This window comes from Bombus huntii, chromosome 16 (assembly GCF_024542735.1).
Source record: "Bombus huntii isolate Logan2020A chromosome 16, iyBomHunt1.1, whole genome shotgun sequence".
Classification (NCBI taxonomy): Eukaryota; Metazoa; Arthropoda; class Insecta; order Hymenoptera; family Apidae; genus Bombus; species Bombus huntii.
The window spans coordinates 4,646,329-4,659,482 of record NC_066253.1 but is presented as its reverse complement, the minus strand read 5'-3'; the positions used below and the strand labels follow the sequence as shown (position 1 = coordinate 4,659,482).

General features: G+C 40.2%; 1 protein-coding gene across 28 annotated transcripts in view; it reads left to right on the top strand.

The window, feature by feature from the left end:
• The window catches only part of LOC126874402 (basement membrane-specific heparan sulfate proteoglycan core protein-like), a 196,933-nt gene that overhangs the window by 131,522 nt on the left and 52,257 nt on the right, over positions 1-13,154 (top strand). For 25 of the 28 annotated variants that reach the window (XM_050636385.1, XM_050636404.1, XM_050636399.1 and 22 more), the window contains one exon: positions 12,190-12,297. The exons of the other annotated variants lie outside the window; for them this stretch is intronic. In XM_050636385.1, coding sequence (XP_050492342.1) covers positions 12,190-12,297 — 108 coding nt within the window. The remainder of the gene's footprint in view (positions 1-12,189; positions 12,298-13,154) is intronic. 28 annotated transcript variants of the gene reach the window in all.

The window sequence follows — 13,154 nt, the reverse complement described above, 5'->3', positions numbered from 1 at the left end:
ACTCGGTTGAATTCTAATTGCGTCTGGCGAGAACAAACCGCACGTCAGTTAACGAATGAAAACGCGTTGCGCGACATAGAGAGAGAGAGAGAGAGAGAGAGAGAGAGAGAGGGAGACATCGGTGGGTTCATATGCTCGGTGGACAAACGATAGCGTGACCTGTTATGAAATAACGATCCAACCGGCCGCTGTCCACCCACGCGTGACACGTATCCGCGGCTCGAGCATTTATTTATCGACAATTCGTTTTACCTGAACGTTATTTACGATACTCGAGGGCGGAAAGAGGCTGCTGCTGCCGCGTATGGTTATAGTTGTCGCGTTGTCGAAACGAGCCAAACCTCGGTCGCTACCTACGAATCGATGACTCCTCTTTGTCGTCGCGTGTTTTCTGCCAGATCACCGTTAATGTCTACCGATCGATTCCGTCGATCATTTTGAAACGATTTGTCCAAAAAGAACGAAGAAGAACAGCGTGGTTAGAGGCTGACTCTGGGATTTTTTGAAAGATCGAATAATATTACAGTAAGTGTGTAAGGGGACATGTACGAACCGCTCGAGAAGCTGATTGTACAGTTAAAAACAGCGAGAAAAGTTCGTATTAACATTTGCTCTAACTGTCTTCGTTTATGAGATGTGACGAATTTTGTACACAGAGCAAACGCTGCTATAGAGAACGTTGAAATACCGAGGTTTAGAATAGAACAGGCTTTCCAACAAATTCGCGAAACACCGGGAAACATTGAGAGTGTAACTGGATCCATGGCAAGACGTCATTGTGTTGAAATACGAGATGGTCATTTCGAGCATATTCCGTAAAACTCGTTAGATAATGTAAAATCAAAACAGAAAATTCGTGGTATCCCATAAACGCAGACAGATGCAACGTGTACGTTTATATGGATCTTATCTATTGTTTTCAGCTGCACAATCAGCTCCCGAGTTTATAAATATTAATAACAGTATGTAGAAACTTGATCGTTCCAGAAGAGTAGCCTTTTGAATGGTCCGAAGGGAGAAGAAGATCTTTAAATTATTTTGTCAAGAGCATTTCCGAATAGGAAAGTCAAATGAGAACTGATCGTTGCTAATTGATCACATCGATCGTTCGGCGTCGGTTTTCGTCCGTCCCAATTACAAATCCATTCAGCGCTTAAAAATATTTTTGAGAGTAATTTATCTGTCAATACGTAAGTTAAGGTTAGGTTATATTTCTGTTACTTTTGATAATGACAGGATCGATAATCAGCAGCGAAGACAGTTAGAATAGGAACTAATTTCCTGCGTTACGCAAAGACGAATCGACGAGCAATTATCGTTCTCACGACTACGTTCTGCGAAACCTAACCTAAAAATTCGCGTGGCAGAATTTTATTAATCCAAGCAATGCTTCATCCGTAGTATCCCCGAGGGATCGGACAAGCTGTTACCTCGATTTCTGTCGCGATTTTCCGTGTTCTCCCCGATTTACCAAGCTCCATTGATTGAACGTAAGCTACAGGCTGGTTTACAAGCGCCGCGATCCCACGGGGAGAGCAGAATGGTCCCGTTGTAGTCCGGATGACTCGGTGGTTCGTAGAAAGGTGGATTATGTCGCGCAGAAATCGTCAGATAAGGCGACGAGTGACTATCATGGCCGAGAAATATTTTTCCTAAAATTACTTTCCAACTTTTCCATTGAAATATCCAACTCTCTGTATCTCTGTATCTAATATTACAAAACGATTGAATCTGTAAAAATGAAAAACATTATCGATGACTTGGATGGTCAAACAGAACAATTTGCAAATAGATACCGTTGCAAGCTAACTTTAAAGTGTAGAATAAAGTACCATTGGCATTTCCAACTTTTCTACTAAAATATTCAACGTATCTTTATATTTAATATCATAAAGTTAATCGAAAGTCTATAGAATCGGGAAACAGTATCGAAGATTTCGATCTGTCGAATGCATAATTTACAAACTGGCGAATTCGATGGTGAAAGGTTTCGCGAGGAAGAACTTCTTCGAATATTGTTGCGACCTAACCTAAAAATGCAGAATAATTTACCAGGACCTCGTATAAAATTTCGATATTGATGACTTACATGCCAAAATTAGTGAATTTGTATTTGCAATATTTCGTTCAAGATTTCCGAGTATAGTTTCGACCTGTCGAACGCATAATTTACAAACTGGCGGAAGATGCAGAGATCTATCTAAGGTTCCATGAGGAAGAATTTCTTCTTTGCTTAGAACAGCAGTTTTTCGAGGTGGCCGCGGGCGATTCCGCGTTGGGTTTCATAAGATAGCAATGATCCGGCCGTGAAAACGGGAATTATGGCTGGTTGAATCGCGATAAGGGGCCGAGACGTACGTTCAGCCGTCGTTATCGCGGAGTTTACGCATGCACACCGGTGTAGATTACTCGGTTGATTTTGCACGCGTGAAGGACTAAATGTTTCACGCTCTAGAAATATAATGAAAACGGCCACTGTCCAAGATCTCTTGTCACTACAAAAATGTCCCTCTCGCTCGACATTTCGTCGAATTTTCAGGATTTTCTCGATAACCGGATATCGTCGGAAGTATTACCGACAGACGGTAACATTTTCGATCCAGGTCTGTTCTCGATACAAAATTTTATAGCCAAGCTGTTGAAAGGTTATGAACATTGATATAGTTACATAATCTCAAAAAAAAAACTCACATTTTTTGTAAAAGCAAAGAAAAGTATATCGAATGTTAATATTTCCAAGAATTTTCGTGGAATTTACGTTTACGTCTGTCACTTTCCCGCAATAAATAAACTCGTTTCTTTGAGAGATCCGACTACTACGGTAGTCAGTTACGCGCATAGTGAAGTTGATCAGGCTGAGAGGTTCGTACATGTTTCAACTGCAGATTTGTGCATTTATTCAAAATTTCAGGGTGAGAGGATATAATGTACGAAAATAATTAAAATATACCTGCAATGGTGGAGTATTTGTTATAACGTTTAACAGGAAAAGTGAATCTCTATCGAACTTCTGTTTCCTTAATCGTGTTCCTAGAAATATAATTTTGCATAGAAAATCGCAGTCTAATGGTACGTAAAATCACGCGTCAACTCCAGTCGGTTAATCTTCGTCTAATGTCGATGAAGTGGCATTTTAAAAAGAACTTCAATTACAGTTTTCAAATAGAACAGGTTGAGAATCACTGTTGGGAAGGACGCTTAAATCGTGCAGTTTCACGCCGCGACTTCCGCTCGACGCGAGCCATTCTACTCGCAGAAGTATTTGTCATTCCAAGGGAAATTAATTGTAAACGAGTTATCGATTGCGCCGCTCGGTACTCGTCTTCACTGTGCACACGATTAAACGTCGATGATTTATTTATCGTTCCGCTCCTTTCTCCAGCTTCCACTCATTTTTCTTGCTAATGCAAAATGTAACTGGCTAAAAGGAATTATAGCTATATGTGCACACATTTCTATTCTCAGATATTTCTCTCGCTTGATAATGGCCAAAGCTGAGAAACCACGTTCCGTCACTCGTTCCGTGGATATCGAATTACACTTTCATGGAAATCAAGGATTTAGAAAGATATCGGTAAGAGATAGAAATGCAGCTTCCAATTCCTTCGTCTCGAATTATCTTTCAATACATCGCCTATCGATACAAAGGGAATCGCTATCGCGGAATTGCTTTCCAATTAATCGTAGAATATCGATAAAACAGAATTCGCAGGGTTTCGAATTGCTCTTCGCATCGAAATATTTTTCGGCGAAGAATTTCATGCGACGAAAGGAACCGTTAACGGGCTTCGAAACTGCTAAACGATTTAAATTAAATTACATACAATTAGGAAACTAATTGTACATTTCTAAATAGCTTACACGTATATAGTTAAATCATCTTTGCTTCCTAATACGATAAATTCCTAATACGTTATACTTTCTGCTACCGATGAATTCCTAAATATATACTTTTGTCTCTCGATAAAATGTCACATCGAAATAAGCGAGAAAGAGAAAAATGCCAGCAGAACGGAGAAGGATCTTGCAAAGATAATTTTGAATAATTAGCCGCAGCCCTCCTCACAGCCATTCCTCGTGGAATAATTTTTTCGTTACGGCGCGTTCGCAACGCGTCGCGAGACACGACAGGACGTCATTAATTATAACGTTTAAATTGCAAATCGGCCACTAAAATATGTCGAATCCCTGGTGTACGAGGGGAGAAGGCACACCCCCGCAATATATGACGCGAACATACTTTATATACCGCGTTCATATATAGCGGCTGGCCCGTTGGAAACGCAGCGTAATGTTCGTTTCCTCGTTATCCAACGTGCGGCGATTTTTCATGCAAATTCAACCGCGAAATCGATGGTAATTTTTCTAAAACGATTATCACTGGCCGTCCACGCCATTATAGGGCTACGAATGGACCTGGTTAATGGTTAATCGTCTTGATGGATCGCGTTTAAACTTCGACCTTGAGCCTAATCTTCGTCTTGATCTTTTCAATAGCGTAAAACACTTGTTACGAAAAGTTCTCCTTGGTGAGCCATCCATTCAATCAAGCATTTTCTTGAAACTAGTACCGCGTTCAATTGTGTTTTTCCACTTAAGTTGACCCTTTCCTGACTGTTTTCTTCAGTTTCACGACTTTTCAAATCTTTATTTGTCCTCTGGTTATCACATCCGCAATGCATGGAAATTAATCGATAAATACAATTATCTATTTATATTATTTATTGTAATGTTAATTGTGTAACGTGTTTTTATTTTCTCTTATCTTCTTGCATTTTTTCTTTTTTTTTTTTTTTTTGACATATTTCTCCTATCAGACTTCCGGATGTTACGGTTAGAAGAACGAGCTTTGGGCTACACTATTTTCGCGCGTATGTTAAGTATCACTTCGTGTGACATTCTTTGTTACACGAACTTACGACAGTGGTTGATAATGGGCTCTGAATGGGGAATTCCAGTTGATCTAATTGCTATTGCAAACTGGTCCTTAGGTTGCTATCTCTTAAAAAATATACAGAACAAAATTGCAGATAGAAAGATAGAGTTGTTTCATAATTTTGTTAGTGTTCATTGTAGTTTGGTCGTTATTTGCGGAAAGGAGGTCGATTTTGTGGTTTTATGAAGGATTATGGTTGCGGATGGATTTTGTTACGCGGGGGTGGAAAAGTAGAGTGAGAACTGCTTCCACTCCTCGAAGGGAAATCACGCCCTTTTTGTTTCCGTGTCTCATTAGGACGAGCCCGAACTCGTTATCTCCTAAATCACGCGAGTATACCGGGAACTGGAGTTGCTCGTGTGCCGCATTGCTTTTTCTCCGCTGCAAAACGCGTCCCTCCTCTTCCTGAATATTTCATGTACGTGGAAAAAATACGCGATTTATCGAAAAATAATTGTATTCTAGTCAAGCGTGTGTATCAAAATCGACTGGGTGAATCAGAATTAATGCACGAGCAATAGAAGAAGAATTTCAGCAACGAAGAGTGTGGTAAGTTAGAAAAGAATTTCAGCAACAAGAAAAAGGAAAGTTCTAGTAACAGAGAAATTGACGCAAAATGTTTGAGAGGCAAGTCCAGCAATAGAAAGCAATAGCAGGAAAACCAGAAGTGGAATTCTAACAGAAACAGCGATTCAAGAGCCCTGGAATAAAAGAGACTAGGAGATTTCAGGAATAAATGGAACCAGAAAATTCCAGAAACAAATGAAGATCAACGTGTGAATACAAAAGAAAGGAAACTACAGCAACAGTAAATTCAAACACACAGCAATTGCAGAAGCAATTGTAGTAAAATTGTAGTAAAGACAAAAGGAATTTCAGCAATATACGATTCAGCAGAATCACGACAGAAATTCTAGCGATAAAAGGAAATAGGAAAGTGGAACTTTGCCAAAGATGGAAATTCCAAAGATAAATGAAGATCAACGTGTGAACATAGGAAAAGAGGAAACTACAGCAACAGTAAATTCAAACACACAGCAATTGTAGTAAAATTGCAGTAAAGACAAAAGGAATTTCAGCAATATACGATTCAGCAGAATCACGACAAAAAGGAAATATAGTGGAACTTTGCCAAAAATGAAAATTCCAGCAACGGAAAAAGTTAACGCTAGGACATCGAAAAAGGAAGACTACGAAATAAGTTCCGAGATGTCCAAGTGCGACTCTCGAACGCGCTACGTGTCCTAGAATTTTTATTTAATGGTAGTAGAATAAATATTTATACGCGAAAGAAGAGAAAATTCTGAACAAGCTACTCCCCGAGGAAAAATCCGGGGCAGCAGCAACAAAAGCATCATCCAGCGGTATGTTCAACGACGTGTACTCCCGGCAACTTACGCGGGGAAACCATACATCAGAAGCGGGTGAAGAAAAACTCGACTCGATATAAAGCTCGGGATATTAGCATGACAGGCAAGCAGCATCAAATTGCTGGACCTAAAAGCCCCTCTGCTAAATCGTCCGTGCTCTTCTAATGGACTGCCAGCAGGGGAAGTTTAGTCCCCATGGGGTATTCTTTCACCCCCTTACCGTCATACCTTACGCTTTCAGCTCTTCGTTTCTAATAAACCTGCCTTTAAAAAAAAGAAGCCAAAAGGTAAGATACGAATTTATATTTCAATGAAGACTACGCTCCCTGAATATATACGTAATTGTTAACCCTTTCATGCTCGATTTGATCGTACTAGGAGCGTAAATTAATTAATTTGTGTATCGCGTGATGTAAACTAAATCACGAGGAATTAGAGTCGGAAGAGCAACCATAAGCCAATGAGATTTTTAATTTCCCATAGATATTTATTATCGCTAGTTAATAATTAATAAGTTATTAAATTGTAATAGACAGAGAGATACTTATCAATAATTAGCAATCTATTAAATTTAATAAATAGCGAGGATAGTTGTAAATAATTTATTAAATTATAATTTGTATGTGTAGATTTTGGTGGATCTAAAGGCAGTGTATTAATTTACTATAACTAAAATTTCCATCAGTTATTCGCCAATTAGAGAATGAACGTATCTGTTTCTCGTGAAAGTTGCACAATTTTACTATCCTCGTCTTTTCTTTCAAACGCGCTCGAAAGAATGCGTTTCTGTTGTTAATAATTGATTAAAGGAAAACTATACCAGAACTACATCGTTTGCAAAGAAACGTTCGCTCGTGAAAATATTTGGTTAATTGTCCGAGGCATGCTAGGAATTTATTCGATCTACCTTACCTTGTGTGGTAAATTAATTCAAGCCCGGTGATACCTCTAAGATGTTCTTTCCGGGTTGATGCGACTGAAAAAGCAGCGCTGCAACTTTGCACGGGCTGTTGCACGCGATACTAATGCCCTCGTTATCACAGCTGAAAAACTGTTCTCCCTAATGGAGAACGGAAATCGCCTGTGATCGACCTTGACATTTTTACGAACGAAGATAACCTAACAAATAAAGACGAATGAAGGAAGGTAAAAATGGAAAAATCTAAAAGCGCAGATGACAAATAGAAACTCGTAAACAGTATCATTTCCAAATGTCCAAGTAATCGCATGAATCCTCCATTTATCGCGCCATAGACGGAGGAATTAGAAATTGCGCGAGTGTTGCTGGCTATTGAATAATTTACGAGCGAGAGGGTTAAAATGGCGTTTTAGGGCTAGAAAATTGTATGTTTTATCAAGATGGTGGAAAACTCGCGACGTTAAAGTGGTTAGAGCGTGGCGGAGCGGCAATTTCCACAACTTCTCGGGCTTTAGATAGTTATGATCGAACGAGCATGACACAGGGGTTGGGGGGGGGGGGAGGAGGAGGAGGAGGAATGATAAGAGAAACGCCGGCTGTAAAGAGATGCATCTCGAAGAGACAGGGCTTTTGAAGCGCGAGGCACGCTCTCATGCATCTTTAGAGCGTAAAAAAACGTAACCAGGCAAACTTTTCCATCCGCCTTGGTTCCATCCGCTCTCGCCACAGCTCGCACCTTCAATATTTCGCTCCATCTCGCGGTTTACCCTGTTGTTTCCTTGTTTCCAATAAAGATGATAATGTTGCGTTTCGATGGAATTCGATTATTACGAATTTTCACGATAAAAGGGCAAACTTGCGAAACGTTTATAAACATTCATGATGTTTTCGAGCGGCAGGCACATGGTGAAAGCGGAATAAGCGGAGGTCCAGAGATTATCACGCACGCATTGCACTTGCTCGATTTTTGGCCCAATCGATCGGCAATGTATAAAAATATACCAATTTTCGTAAACGGCGAACTTGCCCAGTTTTTGCATCAGGATCTTCGATTCAATGTTCGTGTGAATGTTCGTGTACATAACCTAAAATCTATTTACATAACCTAAAATCTATTTACATAACCTAAAATCTATTTACGTAACTTAAAAAGTCGAGTAGTGGAAATGGTTGAAAAATCGAGTTCCACAGTCTTTTGTAAGAACACGTTTGATTTTGGTGTCAAGCAGTTTACTTTGGGTTTACTCGACGCGTGGATGGCATAAGAATACGAGGGACACGAGGCACGATCAGGTTATGTCTGCTAAAGGAACTCGAGTGTGCTTTGACACGGGAGACTATCACTCAATCGCCGTACTTGACTCTGGCTGGCCATTTGCTGCTATATTGCCATTGCCACGAAAGCTAATAGGAATTCTCCTTAACCTTCGTCAGAGAGTTAACCCGAGGAACTCAGACCACCCTAAATCTCGCGTTACTCCATTGGTAATTGTAGAGATCGTGGATACAAAAGCCCGGGGAATCCTCGAGCGGCCGCTGTTGTGGTTTTCGACGATCAAGATCTTCCTCTGGAGCAAATCACATTGACCACGTTGGTTCTTACAGAAAATTTAAGAGTACAAGAATGCGTAATGGAATGAAATTTTTGAATAAAGCATTCACGATTCTTTTATCATCCGACGATGCGCTCTTATTTGACGAATTGAGAATCACAGTGGTTCAAGTGAAAATTTGTCAAACATCGTCCTATGAAAAATGGCGCGTAATATGCGAATATATTATTATATATATATAGATATGTATATATTATTCATAGTTGGTTATTAACATTTGGTTATTTAGTATCTGTTGTAGCATTCATATAAGCGAAACAAATCCCTGTCCAGGCTCTACTCTACCAATTGTGTTTCGTAAAAACACGAATTTGCATAAATGACCGCAGTCTACCGATTACCCTACATTCTTGTTATTTTTGTGTGAATATGAAACTAATGCCCGAATCGACAAGAGTGACCATTGGTCGGTAACAGTATCGGCGGAAGTCGGTCGGAAGCGCGGGAAATCGGTAGAAATACGAACCGCGAGGCACTTCACGCGCGTTACGGTAACGCTATCCGAAACGTGATCGGATTGTCTCGAATGAGCATGGCATAATTGTGAAAACGAGATGAACCATTGTCGATTCAATTGCTGAAACACCATGGTCGACGTACTCTCGTATCACATACGAGTGGTAGCTAGAGTCTGGTCTGTCGGCTTGAAACTGGAGCGCCCAGCCACGGCCTCTGTTTATCTGTAACACAATACACCAACACTTTTGACAACTCTGCAGAGTGGCTTGCCTATAGTAAATCACTGGACAGTCAGTGGGCAGAGGTTAACTGGTCAGAGAAAAAATTATTACACGATGGAAAACATTTAATTGGCGCTTACATCGTTCCTCCTGGTTTAAACTCGTTCGTTTTATCCCTGTCGGTAAATTAAGATCGATGATGATTAAGCAGGTAGATAAAAAAGAGAACAATGCTGTGAGAATGTTATTTAAGATTTATGATTAGAGTGAAACTACCAGATATTGGAAAAGCACACCCCGTATGGAATAGCGCCATTTTTTTTTTAAATCTGACAAATGAATATCTGTCAAACGACTATAGGCTTCCTCGCTCAGTCACTTTGGTATCGTTTATTTTGTTACAAACTTTTTCCCCAATACTCTGGTGAAGAAATATGGATCAAGTGCCTAATGCGCGCACTCTGGTCGCATGACGAATGTACTTGCACAAAGTGTGACACTGCAATATGTGACTATTGCAAGTAGCTATTTTCTAAAATGTTATAATCAATAAGAGGAATAAAACTATTTGCTTTTTTTTTTATTGCTTTCTATTTCTTTTCAATTTTGCTATCTATCCTATATCTATAATATATTAGGTAGGATTTATATCTTTTTATCGTTAGTTCAATATTGAAAATTGTTAGAATAATGTTAGAAATCTAAGAAATGCTCTTGATACCCAGGAAAACCTTTTGTTCGTTGCTATTGATTTTCTAAGAATGACATTCGAAAAAACAAAGTGGTATTCCATATTTGGCTTAGTACCTTTGTTGTTTTACTAAACGGCGAAGAAATAGTAGAATACCATGGAGGACCTAGTCTTTGAAATCTGATCTTTCTTTCGGTACCTCTACGAGTTTATATTAAACGGCATTCAATTTGCATTATTGGATCCTTCGTATTTCTATTCCTTCGTCTGTTCTCATATCAGAGAAATTCCTGTTCCATTGATGCCTACTCTCTTTGTAAATCACAGACAAGGAACGAATTACAGAGGGAATTTCACCACGTGCACTGAATTTGATTAAACTCCAAGTAATCTAGTGGAGGGATACCGAGTACTATCCAATTTCGATAATTATGTAAAACATATATTATGAAGCTCAAAGAGGAAGTAATAAATAAATAATTCGTTTGAAGCAATACAAAATTCCCTAATGATATTTAAAAACGTCAAACCAAGAAGTCACAGTCGATTGATATAACATGCTCTTGATCAAATTTTTGGAAAGAGAGCTAAATCTCATAGTATCATTGCCGCTTTTATTAAATCAAATGTGTCACCCGTTCTGATTCTTCCAATTAGTTTATTCCGATATGTTAAAATTCTCTATACCTTATAATTTCATTTTACAACATTCTGATAAAGCATTCGTGAATTTTTTCCCATCTGACAAAATTTATTTAGTCTTATCTAGTGATCTGAGAATCAGGGTGGTGTGAGTCAAAATTTGTACAACACAACTTCATTCCTATTTTGCAAAGCTTGTAAGAATCCAGCTACCAAACAAACTTTGCATTCTAACACACATATGCAGATGAAACAACCAACACAAGTAGATGGAATTTTAACATTGACTATAAATAAATATATACATACGTGAGCATGTGCGTGCTTGCGTGTGTGTGCGTGTGTCTGTCTCTCTGTCTGTCTCTCTGTCTCTCTGTCTCTCTGTCTGTCTCTCTGTCTCTCTGTCTCTCTGTCTGTCTCTCTGTCTCTCTGTCTGTCTCTCTGTCTCTCTGTCTGTCTGTCTCTCTGTCTCTCTGTCTCTCTGTCTGTCTCTCTGTCTCTCTGTCTGTCTCTCTGTCTGTCTGTCCCTCTGTCTGTCCCTCTGTCTGCCTCTCTGTCTGCCTCTCTGTCTGTCCCTCTGTCTGTCCCTCTGCCTGTCCCTCTGCCTGTCCCTCTGCCTGTCCCTCTGCCTGTCCCTCTGCCTGTCCCTCTGCCTGTCCCTCTGCCTGTCCCTCTGCCTGTCCCTCTGCCTGTCCCTCAGTCTGTCCCTCAGTCTGCCCCTCTATTTGTCCCTCTGTCTACCTGTCTGTCCCTCTGTCTGTCTCTCTGTCTGTCCCTCTGTCTGTCTCTCTGTCTGTCCCTCTGTCTGTCTGTCTGTCTGTCTGTCTGTCTCTCTGTCTCTCTGTCTGTCTCTCTGTCTCTCTGTCTGTCTCTCTGTCTGTCTCTCTGTCTCTCTGTCTGTCCCTCTGTCTGTCCCTCTGTCTGTCCCTCTGTCTGTCCCTCTGTCTGTCCCTCTGTCTGTCCCTCTGTCTGTCCCTCTGCCTGTCCCTCTGCCTGTCCCTCTGCCTGTCCCTCTGTCTGTCCCTCTGTCTGTCTCTCTGTCTGTCCCTCTGTCTGTCTCTCTGTCTCCTCCCCCCCTCTCTCTCTCCGTGCGCGCGCGCGCGCGTGTGTGTGTGTGTGTGAGCATAAACGTATAGACAAAATTGAATCGGCATTATGGTCGTTGTTTTTGCACGCGAATATGGCCGCGCAATATGAGATCCATGAGATCGATCGGGAATCAAAGTTTGAAATATTCGTTCGAACCTCGTCGTATATTTCCAACGTTTTCTATTCGAGTACGAATATTTTTTACACGCTCTTTTTTTTACATGACCTTTTCGTTTTCTGTGTTCGCAGCCTGCACCGCCTCGCAATTCAAATGCGGAAACGGTCAGTGTATCGACAGCAACGACCGCTGTAATAACGTCGAGGATTGTTTAGACAGATCGGACGAACTTAACTGCCGTGAGTACATTCGTAGGATCTTCTTTTCTTCCGTTTCGTCGTGCATGGAAAATTATTTTCCTCGCTGTTTTCTTCGTTCCGTTGGGTGTCTCGGCATTAACATCAAATATTTCGTAACCGCGGCACTATATTCGATGTATTCGATGGCATGCACGCGTGGATTTCATTCAAACTATTCGTCGGAGGTACTCGGGAATTGATTTTGCAAAAATAACCCGTCAGTTTTCGTGGGTGGCTTCGCTCCTTCGCGATCAAACAATTCTTAACCACTTGGTGATCTTTCTTTCGCATATTTAACCGTGACATGTGACAATCTAACGTGAGATCTTGGAAGAATAACGCCTTGGTTTGCAATGTATTTGGCAATTGTGTACTAACTTGTTTAACATATTGAAATTATTCATTCGGGTACTGGTCAATAATAATTCAACGATGTCGGGACAAAATTTCAAATGATTAACATAAGCATGTTTGTTCTTACTCTTTGCTGTGATTCAGAAATGTCTGAATTTGTTACCTGCATCCTCTGTTATCGTAAGAACATAAATGATGTGGATAGCGATGGGTATAGATCTCTCGCACGTTCTCGAACAAGTGGGATATAACTTTACGTAACACATGGATACTAAATCTCCTGTCCAGTCTGCTACACAGTTGGCAAAAGCATTTTAACGTCGATATATTAGACACATTGACCGAAAACAACGGTGAAACAATATCCATAAATCTTTCAAATTCTTTCAATAGTTGCCTTCGAATCTTCCAAGCCGTTCAGTGTGTCTCGAAACAACATCACTTTTCATCATTTTTGGACTGCATCCAAATATTTGTTTCATATCATCCTTTACCTCTCAGTC